The sequence below is a fragment of the Electrophorus electricus genome, chromosome 10, assembly GCF_041902795.1.
Source record: "Electrophorus electricus isolate QZ-2024a chromosome 10, ASM4190279v1, whole genome shotgun sequence".
In the NCBI taxonomy this organism is placed as follows: domain Eukaryota; kingdom Metazoa; phylum Chordata; class Actinopteri; order Gymnotiformes; family Gymnotidae; genus Electrophorus; species Electrophorus electricus.
Genome location: NC_137506.1, coordinates 26,433,277 through 26,445,349, shown reverse-complemented (window position 1 = coordinate 26,445,349; position 12,073 = coordinate 26,433,277). Strand labels below are relative to the sequence as shown.

At 49.0% G+C, this 12,073-nt stretch overlaps 1 protein-coding gene across 14 annotated transcripts in view; it reads left to right on the top strand.

Moving 5' to 3' along the window:
- Nucleotides 1-12,073, top strand: part of ush2a (Usher syndrome 2A (autosomal recessive, mild)) — a 180,444-nt gene that overhangs the window by 34,401 nt on the left and 133,970 nt on the right. For all 14 annotated transcript variants that reach the window (XM_081721818.1, XM_081721817.1, XM_081721819.1 and 11 more), the window contains exons 10-17: nucleotides 1,229-1,424; nucleotides 2,018-2,148; nucleotides 3,457-3,652; nucleotides 5,639-6,283; nucleotides 7,925-8,102; nucleotides 10,447-10,610; nucleotides 11,206-11,364; nucleotides 11,631-12,073. The exon at nucleotides 11,631-12,073 is cut by the window's right edge and continues 43 nt beyond it. In XM_081721818.1, coding sequence (XP_081577944.1) covers nucleotides 1,229-1,424; nucleotides 2,018-2,148; nucleotides 3,457-3,652; nucleotides 5,639-6,283; nucleotides 7,925-8,102; nucleotides 10,447-10,610; nucleotides 11,206-11,364; nucleotides 11,631-12,073 — 2,112 coding nt within the window. The remainder of the gene's footprint in view (nucleotides 1-1,228; nucleotides 1,425-2,017; nucleotides 2,149-3,456; nucleotides 3,653-5,638; nucleotides 6,284-7,924; nucleotides 8,103-10,446; nucleotides 10,611-11,205; nucleotides 11,365-11,630) is intronic.

Genomic DNA, 12,073 nt, shown 5'->3' with positions numbered 1-12,073 from the left:
ACACAGTGCATGCAAATGTGCAGCTGCGGTTGACAGTTGTGAAACCTGATAGATGTTCCAAACACACTTGCCACTGAACCAGCAAACCACTGATATCACTGTCTTCTCAGGATCATCCGTGAGACCCTTTACCACAGTTTTCGCAAGGGCGGGAAAAAATCAGCACCAATGACAGAAGCTATCTGCTGTCAATGGACCACAAGCTTTCATTCATTCTCTAACTCTAATACAACAGCAGCAAGTTTCAGAATTTTTGTGTGTCTTGTCATCCTTAATTAAAGTGCATATCAAATAGAATTTTTCTTTTGTTTGTTTGTTTAATGTCCAGTTCTGTTTCTGTTGGTTTATTTGGAATTTAGCACTTTTGTGGTGTATATATATATATATATATATATATATATATATATATATATATATATATATATATATATATATATATATATATATATATATAATATGTATGTATGTGTGTTTTTAAGCAATGTAATAAAGCTTAGGAATAACAGCACACCCTATGAACCCAAGAACACGTGCATCCCCATGTGCTCCATTAGGAATTCCTGAGACGTCTGGTTCTGCCTGAACAAAAGAAATGTGTATTCTCAACCGCTCGGATAACATGCCCCTCTGTCACCTCTTTACTGGAGTGAATATGTTTAGTTTGTCGTTTAAATGTAGACGGAGAGGCCTCTGTGGCCGGTGTTGGTGTTGCCTTTCACCACAGTGTGGCATGTGTAGCTGCCTCAGTCCCAGCAGAGAGTGCCTGCTGCCCTGATCCGCATGGCCAAAGCTGCCTGGCTCTGGCTCCTGGATCTCACTGGCTGAATTAACGCTTTCCCCAGGGCCGCTAGCCACTGTGGCAGCTCCAGCAGAGCTCCGGCACTTTTCTCCTAAGTGATCCTTATTATTATTTCATTCGATGCCTCCTGAAGTGTCCTGGGTTATGTATAACGACTGATTACAAAATCAAAGACTTTACCAGTAAAGGTTCAAAACCTCAATTTTCTCTCCTTTTGTTACATATGGTGACCCAGTTATTTGCCTGCACTGTTGAAAGTCACCTTTAATAAATGGCTTGATTGCTGTGTATGCATATGTGCACGCCAGAAAAAAACCAAAAACAATGCCCACTCAGGTGTGAACAAATGTGTGTTTTGGCTTTTGATTGTTTATTTGTTTGCCGTTGTTGTTGTTTATCTCTGCTGTGGCCCCACACCCTCGCACCCAGTGTGAGCGCTGCAAGCCCCTCTTCAACGACAAGCCATTCCGAGCGGGAGAGCCTGCGCATGCCAACCACTGTCGACCCTGCCAGTGCCACGGGCATGCATCCTCCTGCCACTATGATGCCAGCGTGGACCCCCGTCCTCTCAACCACCTCCGCGGAGGAGGGGGGGTTTGTGACCGCTGCACCCATAATACGGCAGGTAACAGGAAGTGACACTCCGCAATGTGTGTGACTCTTACCCCACTTTATACTGTGGAAGCATTTTTGTCGTGCTGGTCAGTTCACCAATAAAAAGAGCCCGCGAGCTACTTAACATTACACAATTGACTCCCAGTAATTATCTTTGACTTTTGTCCACTTTAGCGTTTTAAGGTGGAGTTTTCTGTAGATTTAGTGAGAGTACGTCACCACAGTATAGTCCACAGTAAGCGCTGAGTGCTGAAACGTCTAGCTGCTGGATTAGTGTGAAAACAGATGGAGGCTTAATAACAGAAATAAGGCCACGGTAACAGGTTGATTGTTTCATATGCTGGGAATCAAATGCAGTGGCAGCAGAGAAAGGGGGATATTAAAATGGACACCTCCGAAAATTACACATTTCTTTTACCCCTTCTCTCGAGACAGTGGTGTTTTAATTTGAGATCATAGTGCTATGTGATTGAATTACAATAGCTTAACCCATCTTCTCTCTCCCATCCTAATGACACCCTTCAATTCACTTTCTTTTCCTTGCTGTCTTCCTCCCTCTCTCTCTCTCTCTCTCTCTCTCTCGCACACGTACTTTTTTTAAAGGAAGGAACTGTGAACAGTGCAAGAGCCTCTTCTACAGAGAACTTGGTGCATCACTATGGGATGAGGATGTGTGTAAACCATGTGAATGCAGCAGTGCTGGGACAGTCAATGGCAGTTTGGAATGTGACCAGGTATATACACGCGCACACACACACACACACACACACACACACACACACACACACACACACACACACACACACACACACACACACACCATCAACCCCACTATTACCACAATCCTCAAGTTTCCCAATCCTCAGTTCTCTTCCAGCACTTTGGCCCTCATTCATCTAAAGCTTCTACTGTTTCGAATACATTAGCATCCCATATTAGAAAGTAATATGCGTTACTGTTGTCCTGCTATGTGCCTTTGGTCCTGTCAAAAGTCCCATCAAACTGTAGCACAGATCTCCAGCTAAGACCACAGGGATCTTTACTCCTATGCCTGGTGACAGCCTGGAAAATTCCACATCCATACTGGCCATTCCTCCGTTGAGAAGCTGGCATCGACAGAACGGCTGAGGGCTTTAGCATTCAGTGCAGTGTTTTTCAGTGTCCTCGTCGCTGAGGGATTGCGGAGTATGTAAAAGTGTCATTAGCAGGCTGCTCTCTCTGGAACACCCCCCACCCCCACCCTGCTGCCTCATCTACCCTGCCGTCACAAGAGCCTTTTCAGGGGGCTGGGGTGGCTCCATGTCGATAGATACACTGGATGACAAATTCGAAATCAATGGCTGGGTCAGACCTGTGTTGAGATTGTTACCTTATTTAAATTCTGGGAATGGTTATTTCCTTACTCTCTCTGATGGCTTCATTTGTTGGCCTGTGTCACTGCTGTGGGCCGCTGGGCTGACTTTGGGCCTGTCACTCTGACCCAAAATACAGGTAGAACTGGCTGAGCTTGATGTACATACATTATACATTAAATAGTGGTTCACCACTATAATGTACAGAACCTGTGCTGGTTTACCACTATAATGTATAGACCCTGGGCTGGTTCACCACTATAATATACAGAACCTGTGTTGGTTCACCGCTATAATATACAGACCCTGGGCTGGTTCACCACTGTAATGTACAGAACCTGTGCTACTTCACCACTATAATATACAGACCCTGTGCTGGTTTACCACTATAATGTATAGACCCTGCGCTGGTTCACCACTGAAATGGTGTGAAACCACTTTCACAACTAGTTCATCCAAACCAACCTGCAGTCATTTCCTCTTCTTAATATCATACAGTTAGAAATTTCAGCCATCCAAACAGACGGCCCCAGCACTAACCCCTCCTCTCCCAGAGCCCCTTCCTTTCTCCCTATGCTCATTCCAGTAATCGAGCTAAAAGCATTCCAACAGGGGCCAGGTCGAAGGGGGCGGGGCCTCAGACTGCTGGTCCAATTGGCTGTCCCATGTTGCTGTCTGCTACCTCCACAGATAGGGGGCCAGTGTAAGTGCAAGCCGCGGGTTTGGGGCCGGCGCTGTGATGTGTGTCCACATGGATTCTACGGGCTGCAGGGGGCGCTGGCCGATGGCTGCCGCGCCTGCGGATGCCACGCTGCAGGGACGATGAAGCCCGACGTTACCTGCCACAAGGACTCAGGCCAGTGCCCATGCAAGGCCAATGTAATGGGTAGGTGTGGAGGAGCACTGTGCCCGCTGTCTGTGACTCTCTCTCAGGCCACGTTCTCACTCGGTTAGTCTTTATTATCTTTGTCTGTCCCTAAGGCTGTAACTATTCACCCCCAAAAACAAACAAAATAATGATAAAACAGAACAATAGAAACAATATTTGTAAATTATTTCCTAGATTTCCATAAAGTGCTTTATATATTATTTTGTGTTCTTTTTTCGGTATGTTCATAAGCACACTGCTCAAGCCAAGTTTGAACACCATACCTTCTATAGCCTGTATGTAAATTGTTTGGGCAACACACACACACACACACACACACACACACACACACACACACACACTAACTACACTGCTTCCCAGTCGGCTACTTTCTTTCCATCAAGTTTGCTGTAAGCTGTAGCCAAATGGATTTTCCCCTGCTTGCTTTTTCAAGCATCTCAGGTCCTTTGTGATAAATCTCTCCCGTTCCTCTACCCCGTGCCTTTGATGCGCTTCTTATGAAATGCAAACGAACATTACTTGGAAGACGGTGCGCATTGCTAAGCTAGGATATCAAGGGCCGCCTAATTTTAATTTTGTAATTCAATGCCAAGTTGATTATAATAAACAGCCTCTGTCCCTGTTATTTTTCATGCCGCTTACAAGGCCTGCTTCTTTGTTTGTCGCTCCCACAGGTATTTCTCAGAAATTAGATTTGATTATGGCAATTTATTACCTCCGCCACGTCTGAGGCCGGCAGCAGCTTCATAAGGGCAAAATTTATCAAGTGGCCCAAGTACTCTGTGTACACAATGCACTTTGAAATGTTGATGCATGAGAATATTACGGCAAGGAGTGTTACTGATAGAGTGAGCGTCGCCTGGTCAGCCCATTTCATACACACACTCTCTCTCACCCACCACACACACACACACACACACACACGCACACACACACAGACATATACTCTCTGTTATCATTTAAACAAATGCACACCAGTGGATGACCTAGATTATAGTTTCCAGTAGTTTTAGTGTCTGTCTGAAGAAAAGGGACTATCAATAGCAAATGTCTGAAATGAAGAATTACATTTATGAACGCTCTTAGGCCCGATATCGGCGTTCCTCTGTTTGCTAATTTGTTCCCGCTCACCTGACTTCAGTCAGCTTCCCCTGCCCTGTTCCTGCACTACTGTCTATGCACAATAACAAATTGAAGCTCTTCAACGCTGTTGTTATCAGGGAATTCATCTGTGTCACACTGCACACTTAACATAATGTCGTAACAAGGTTTAACTGTGGGCAGGGAGCAATATATTAATATCTAAATTCATTAAGGCGGGACCTCAGAGCAGGGAGTGTGGAGTCCCCAGTACTTATAGTGGCAGAACACAGTTGCCCCTTAGGCTCTGCTCAGCAACATTAGGAATAGATTACCTGTCAGGAATATGTATGGCATATTCAAATAAGCACCGTGCATATTTTAAAAACCTGATATGGTTTGAATCCACATAGACTACTTTTTTATGGCATTCCAAATGAGCCGTAATTCTTTTCTGGCTGCGGTTATTTTTGCTTTCTCTTTTCCCTGCTGCCTTCCTTGGGCCTCGTTAATTTATTTATTTTTCTTTTAGTGAAATTAAGTGTTATGCCTGAGGTGGGTCATTCATCACTGGGTAAGGGCCACTTGATGATGTCATTTCCTTTATTTTTTTTTTTACACATGTAGCATTTCAGGCTTTTTGTTGTGCTTTTTTGTTGTTTATTTCACTATGCGTTTTAGTTTTAAAAATGTGGGTTATGGTTCTTTCTGCAAGTAGCCAAGTTTTCTTCTGTAAAAAGAGCTAGTTGCAGCGAATGTGCGAGTTTTGGTATATGAAAGATAAAAAAGAGGCTTTCAGCAGTCTAGCAGAGCATGTGGCTGTGAGCTGAGATGTAGAGGTATTGTAGCGCAAACTGTGTCGGCCTATAAAACACACGCTGCCACCTCCTCATCTGTTCCCAGGCCTTTCCTGCGACCGATGCAACTACGGCTTCAAGTTCCTGAACCACACAAACCCAGACGGCTGTGAGCCGTGCGGCTGCCATCCAGACGGCTCGCTGCACCAGTTCTGCGACCGCGTCTCGGGCCAGTGCGAGTGCAGGGCGGGCATCAGGGGCCTGCTCTGCGATGTCTGCGGACCCGGTTCCTACGGCCCGGCCCCGGGAGGCCTCTGCCTGCCTTGCAACTGCAGCTTGGCCGGATCTGTGGCCGGATCCACCTGCCACCCGGTGACTGGCGAGTGCATGTGCCAGCTGCATGTGACCGGCCAACGGTGCAACTTGTGCCGCGCCGGCTACCACAGCCTGGGTGGCGGCGGTGAGCTGCACTGCTTGCCGTGCGTGTGCAATGCCTGGGGTGTGGCTGAAGGATCGGTGTGTGACAGGACAACAGGATATTGCCACTGTAAGAGCGGTGTGGAAGGACCCCGCTGTGAACAATGCTCGCCGCACATGTACAACCTGAGCTCAGGCAACGCCACGCACGCATGCCAGCCATGCCTGTGTGACCCATCAGGCACCGCGGTTGGCACAGTATGTGACCCAGACAGCGGGCAGTGTGTGTGTCAGCCAACCAGGCATGGCCCAGACTGCAGCACCTGTAAGCCAGGTGAGAGTTTCCATCCACCTGAATCCTCAAGGCATGTGCATTTTTGTAGAGTAAAAAGAAATGACTAGTTAAAGAATACCTCAGGCAAAATAGTTTACTAAAGGAATACCTCAGCCAAAATAGTTTACTAAAGGAATACCTCAGCCAAACAGTTAAAGGAATACTTCAGTGAAAGTAGTTAAAGGACACCCCAGACAAAAGCGCTAATATTGCTAACGGTGAGTGAAATCCAGCACAGTCATTTGCATATTGCTGTTTGGCCTCTACCAGCTTTCTTTTTTTTTTAATAGAAACATGAAGTATTCTGTTAGGAAAGTGTGTGCGTGTGTGTGTGCGTGTGTGTGTGCGTGTGCGTGCGTGTGTGTGTGTGTGTGTGTGCATACTCATTACTTTAAGAGTTGTTGATCATGCCAGTGCATTCATTGCTGCCATTGTCTACCAGAATAAATAGCCATTGTGTTAGCTGTGCCCATTTTTTAGTACTATTAAAAATGTTCCTTCTTCTCCTCACTGTTGTTCTCAGGAGTTGGGAATGTTTTGCCAGGCATTATGGGCTTAGTCGAGCCTGTTGCTCTAGTAGCGTCTGAAAAACACTGCTGGCACCGTCACCCCCAAGGGGTCAGGAAGTCCGGACAGCCCCCGGCAACATGGGCGGGTGGGTCGTCTCACCACGGGAGAGGTGCACCGTCAGCGCCTAAGCCGGACAGTCTGCGTGTAGCCAGCTGTAGCAGCTGGGCCCATTGTTTTCTGTAATGAAGATTAACCATCCTCAAGCCCTCTGCGTTTATTGTAAAATCAGCCAGCCATGTTTGGCGGCCAAATACAGCATTACCTTTCCCAGTGCTGTCTCACCAGCCTCCATCAGTTATGCTGTAAGTTTGATAAGAGAAAGGAATGACCCAGCTTCCTTTGTGGCAGGAACGCTTCTGTCGGCCTCGCCTTCTGAGCTAGCGTCCGGGACAAATAGTTTGGTGTTTGAGCTCACCTGGGAATGGGACACTGGAGGACTACAGTGGCGTGTGGAAGCCCTCCACAGCCACCAGACAAGGAAGTACAGCCAGTCCCTCTGCGCCCACGCTGCCTGATGACATGGTGCGGGTCATACCCGGCTCTTCGCTGAGCCCCGCGGTCCGGGCCTGTACATAACGCATGTGTGCCGCGAGTGGTGCGGGCAGGAGAAAATTGAAAGCGCAGAGACAGAGAGGGAGAACCATCTGGGAGGGCTGATGCCTGTTTTGGCAAGGGGCCCTCCCCTCTCCGATCCCCTACCCCCCCACACCCTCACCTCGCCCTCCCCCTCCCTGGTCTCGCGGAGCCCTTCAGCTCTATTACACCCGGGGGAGGGGCCGGACAGGCCATGATTGAAACATCTCAAATTCGGCACCTCTCCCAGTCTGAATAACGCCCTTGAGAGTCCAATTTTTTGTTCCCCTGATGGAAGAGGAACCCTACGAACAAAAACCAAACCAGTAGCTGCTGTGGTGAACCGTAACCAAGCCTCACGATGTCATGCTGAACCACTACGCCTGCTTCAGTTCTGGGCAGCAGTGCCCCCTGACTGGGCTCGCCCCTAGAACATGCTGGTGGAGCAGGCCGCACGGCGAGCCTTTAACCGATCTACTCACTGTGCCGTCACTGCAGGTAACTTCCGCTCCAAGGAGGGCTCGTGTGTGGCATGTGACTGTCACCCGGCGGGAGCCGCAGGGCCGGCATGCGCAGCGGATACCGGCCAGTGCACGTGCTCCCATGCATCACTGACCGGCCGCCGGTGCAACCGGTGCCGAGATCTCTACTTCGGTTTCGACCCAGCCGTTGGCAGGTGAATGCGACGACTCCACTACACCCACCAAGCCCTACGCCACGTAGTTCATTATGCTGAGGCGTTTGTTTTGTTCAGGGCGGCCTTCTCATTGATATGAATTGAAACATGTTTTAAAAGACCGGGTCTGTCCCCAGTCTCCTCTCACACTCCCGCCCCCAGTCTCTGCAAGGAGACCGAAACCTGGTGGAAGAGGCTTAAGTAGGAGACGATGCCTATGCACTTCCAGTTTTATGATGATTTGAGCCAGTTAGCAGCTCGATGGCCTGCAGGTCCAGCCTACGTTCACGAAAGGTCAGATTAGCCATTAATGTAACCTGCCTGTAAATGAGCAGCCATTTTAATGCTCTCAGCACACTTGATTTGCCAAATATATCAATTAGGTGGTAAATGCATCATGTCTTAGCTGTTCTAATGATACGCACCACAGCCACTCTCATGATACACATCCCAACCACTCACCAGCCTGACCATATGGTCCATGATGCAGACTAAGAAGCTGATGGATAGGAAAAGAATTTTTCATGTTGTGGTCTGGCTAGTTTTTATTGTTGTTTGCTTGTTTGTTTATTTTTGAGATTTTAAAAATTATTTGCATTTTATTTTCTATTTGATATTCTCTTCAAGCAGTTTTTGTTTGATATTTCTGGATTTTTGTGATCTCATGAGGTGCTCATGAGGGCATGCGGTCAGGACTCTCATGGAGTGACCTTCCAGAAAGCTCCAAGGAGATATTTAACCGCCACCCACGCTGAGCAAAGCAGAGCAAACGGCAGGAGACTACATAAGCAGCTCTCACATCAACTGTCATTTACCTTTTTACCGCGGTCCAAAAAGAAAAAAAATGGATCACCACATGTAGGCAGGACAAGGAAACATCAGCCGGTGAGCTTTGAGTGGCGGGGATGTGCATGGTTCCAGTTCGTCAACACAAAGGCCTAACAGACGTCACAGAGTGTTAATCCATAACGTGTCATAATGGATGGCTGCACCCGCAGTCTGCCTCGCGTTCCAGTAAGGATGAAAAATGAACTATTTAAAGCGATTACAGGGGAAGCTCAACCGGCATCAGGAGATTCCGCACAATAAAGATTTCTTTATATAAATATTACAAACTCATTTACCCTAACTCCCCCGAAATCAATGAGGCTATGCATCTTATTTTGTTCATATTATACTGCTCTGTCCAATGCAGTCCATCTAATGGGGGGGGTAGTTAAAAGGGCACAATATGGTTATGGAATATTTCCCATCACAGCAGATGCCATAAGCCACACGCAATCCAGCGCCTTTGCTAATCACTTAACCTTGGAGGGAAAACGCGGTTTTATTTTTCAGAGGAGATGGCGATATCCATTTCTTCTCACAAACTGGGAATGTAATTTGCCTGTTTATTACGGCCTCTGTCGGAATGTTTCGAATATCTCCCCTGCAAACCTTGCAGGCCGATTGTTTTTGGACAGCTTCTCCAAGCCCGTGCTGTTGCACCTTAGGGTTACACTATTTGCGAACTGTAAGGTGTATCGGCATCCAAAATTTTGATAGCCCCAGCAGCTAGGGCTTGAAAATATTGCATAGTATTATTCTTTTGATAGATTTGTGGGGGGCCTGGAGGGTTCTTTTGGGATTTTTTTTTTGGTGACTACTTGCCTCGAAGTTTGTCTCTTTGAGAGGCGTCAAGGTCAGGCCGCCTCTGGCCACAAATGGCCTGGCCCCTGCAACAGCACCCCCAGATGATAGGACTTAAAGTTGTGGCTTATTAAGAGTCTCAGGCTTTTCTCAGCCTGGCGTTAGGGTGTGAGGTTCCTGGCCACCACATCAGCGACAGCCTGCCCCTTCGGGGTTACACCCCTTCTACACTCCACGACAGCTCTCCTCCAAACTGTCTGTGGGCATCTGTGAATGGTTCCATTTAGTGGGAGTTTGTGCATCCACCGCACACACACGCACACACACATGCGCACACACACACACACACACACACACACACACACACACACAGCTTGTCAGAGCTGAGTGAGCTTTCTAGGTTTGCCTGGTGCCAGTGTCTCCCTGTGAATTCACAGCTTTTCCAGTGTGTAACTAAATCTGAACTTGCTACTTTTGGTTAATTACGCAATTTCATGTCCCCGGCAGACACTGACAATGTCAACCAGTTATGCCAGGTGTCTAGGGGGTGTGACATACATCTATCTGTCTGTGTGTGTGTGTGTGTGTGTGTGTGTGTGTGTGTGTGAGAGAGAGAGAGAGAGAGAGAGAGAGAGAGAGAGAGAGAGAGAGAGAGAGAGAGAGAGAGAGAGAGAGAGAGAGGGGTCTTGGTCTTCCTGTGTTTCTCTGTGTGTAGGTGTGATCCTTGCGACTGCAATCTGGCAGGCGCTCTGAACGGCTCCTGCCTTCCTGAGACGGGCCAGTGCGTGTGCAAGCCATTCGTGACGGGGGAGAAGTGTGAGCGGTGTGTGGAGGGGGCCAGCCACATGGACCCCAACAACACCCTGGGCTGCAGCAAAGGTCAGAACTCGAGGGCACTCTCATACCTCCACAGGCTGCGACTCCCTTTGAGGGCTTTTCCACGGGGATGTTTAACGATGTCGTGCGGTAGACTCGCCTCCCGGGTTCCAGCGCCACCCCCTGTACATCCACCTCTTTGCTTCTTCCACCTCTTTCGCATGTCATAGGGCCTTAGCGAAGGCCTCCTAGTAAAACACGTCACGGCTTAACCGCGGCACTGTTTATGGCTTTGTTTACATCTACAAAGTTACATGTTTACCGGCTGAGCTCTTGCACGCTGGCTCGCATGCATTTTATAGCCCTAATGTATCCGTGGTCTGGACAGGGAAAACGTCACTCTTAATGCCTGGTGCTATCACCCCCCACAAATCTGTTTTATTAAGTTAGTGCATTCTACGTGCACCGCATGTGTGGCGCCCACACCCCTACTTATAGGCCTATTATTTATAGTCCATTTGTAGCATTTGTTGGCGGTGAGGTCTTTAACCTTGTTGCTTTCCCTGGGCCGATTATGGTGGTTTTTCCACCGCGAACTTAGAGGACGTTAATCACCCGCTCTCTCTCCATGATCTCGCTCACCCGCGGTGCCTCCCAGAGCCCAGGCAGCAGCCTCCACCGCAAGGCACCGCACTCAGCGCCCGGGTCATCGCGCTGAGCTGGAGGGCCCCGGACTCGCCCAATAGCGACGCCCTCACCTACACATTGCTGCGTGACTCGGAGCCCATCCATGCCAGCCACAGCCGCCATCCTTTCGGTTAGTTCACGTTCACATGCAGGCAAGAAGCGCCCTCCAGAGTATGCACTACGTGTCGTGCCCTTGTGAGGAAGTAAACGTGTGTGTGTGTGTGTGTGTGTGTGTGTGTCGGGGGGTGCTATTTTTGCATTTACATGTGTCTGAGATAGATCCCTGGTAAAGGAGCTTTAGTTTCTACAGGCTAAGCGATGATGTACAGGATAACAGAACATATTTGTGTATTCACCGGCCTCAGACCTGTTGTGACACATTTCTCCCTGTTGCAGGACTGATGCTTTTCACTGATGAGGGTCTGACTCCTTACACCCTCTACACCTACCAGCTGGTCACCAGCAACGTCCATGGCAACACCACAAGCTCCAACGTCACTCTGCGCACACTCGTTGCCACGCCCGACCCAACCGAGCTGCGCCTGAGACTGGTGGGTCAGGCTGGGCCGCGGGCTGCCTCCTTCGCCTGGAGCCCCTCTGCCCCCGTGGAGCTCTACGCCCTCATCTCGGTGGACGAGGAGTCCGGCCAGGAGCATACGCGCTATGAGGGCCTGGCGACAGCGGTCACCGTGGACGGCCTGCAGCCCTTCACCCGCTACACCTTCCACCTGCAGGCCTGCACCAGCGGGGGCTGTGCCCGCGGCGACACCGTCTCTGTGCTCACGGCACAGGCCCCGCCCCAGGGCCAGGCCCCACCTCGTGTCACCATGCTGGGCCCT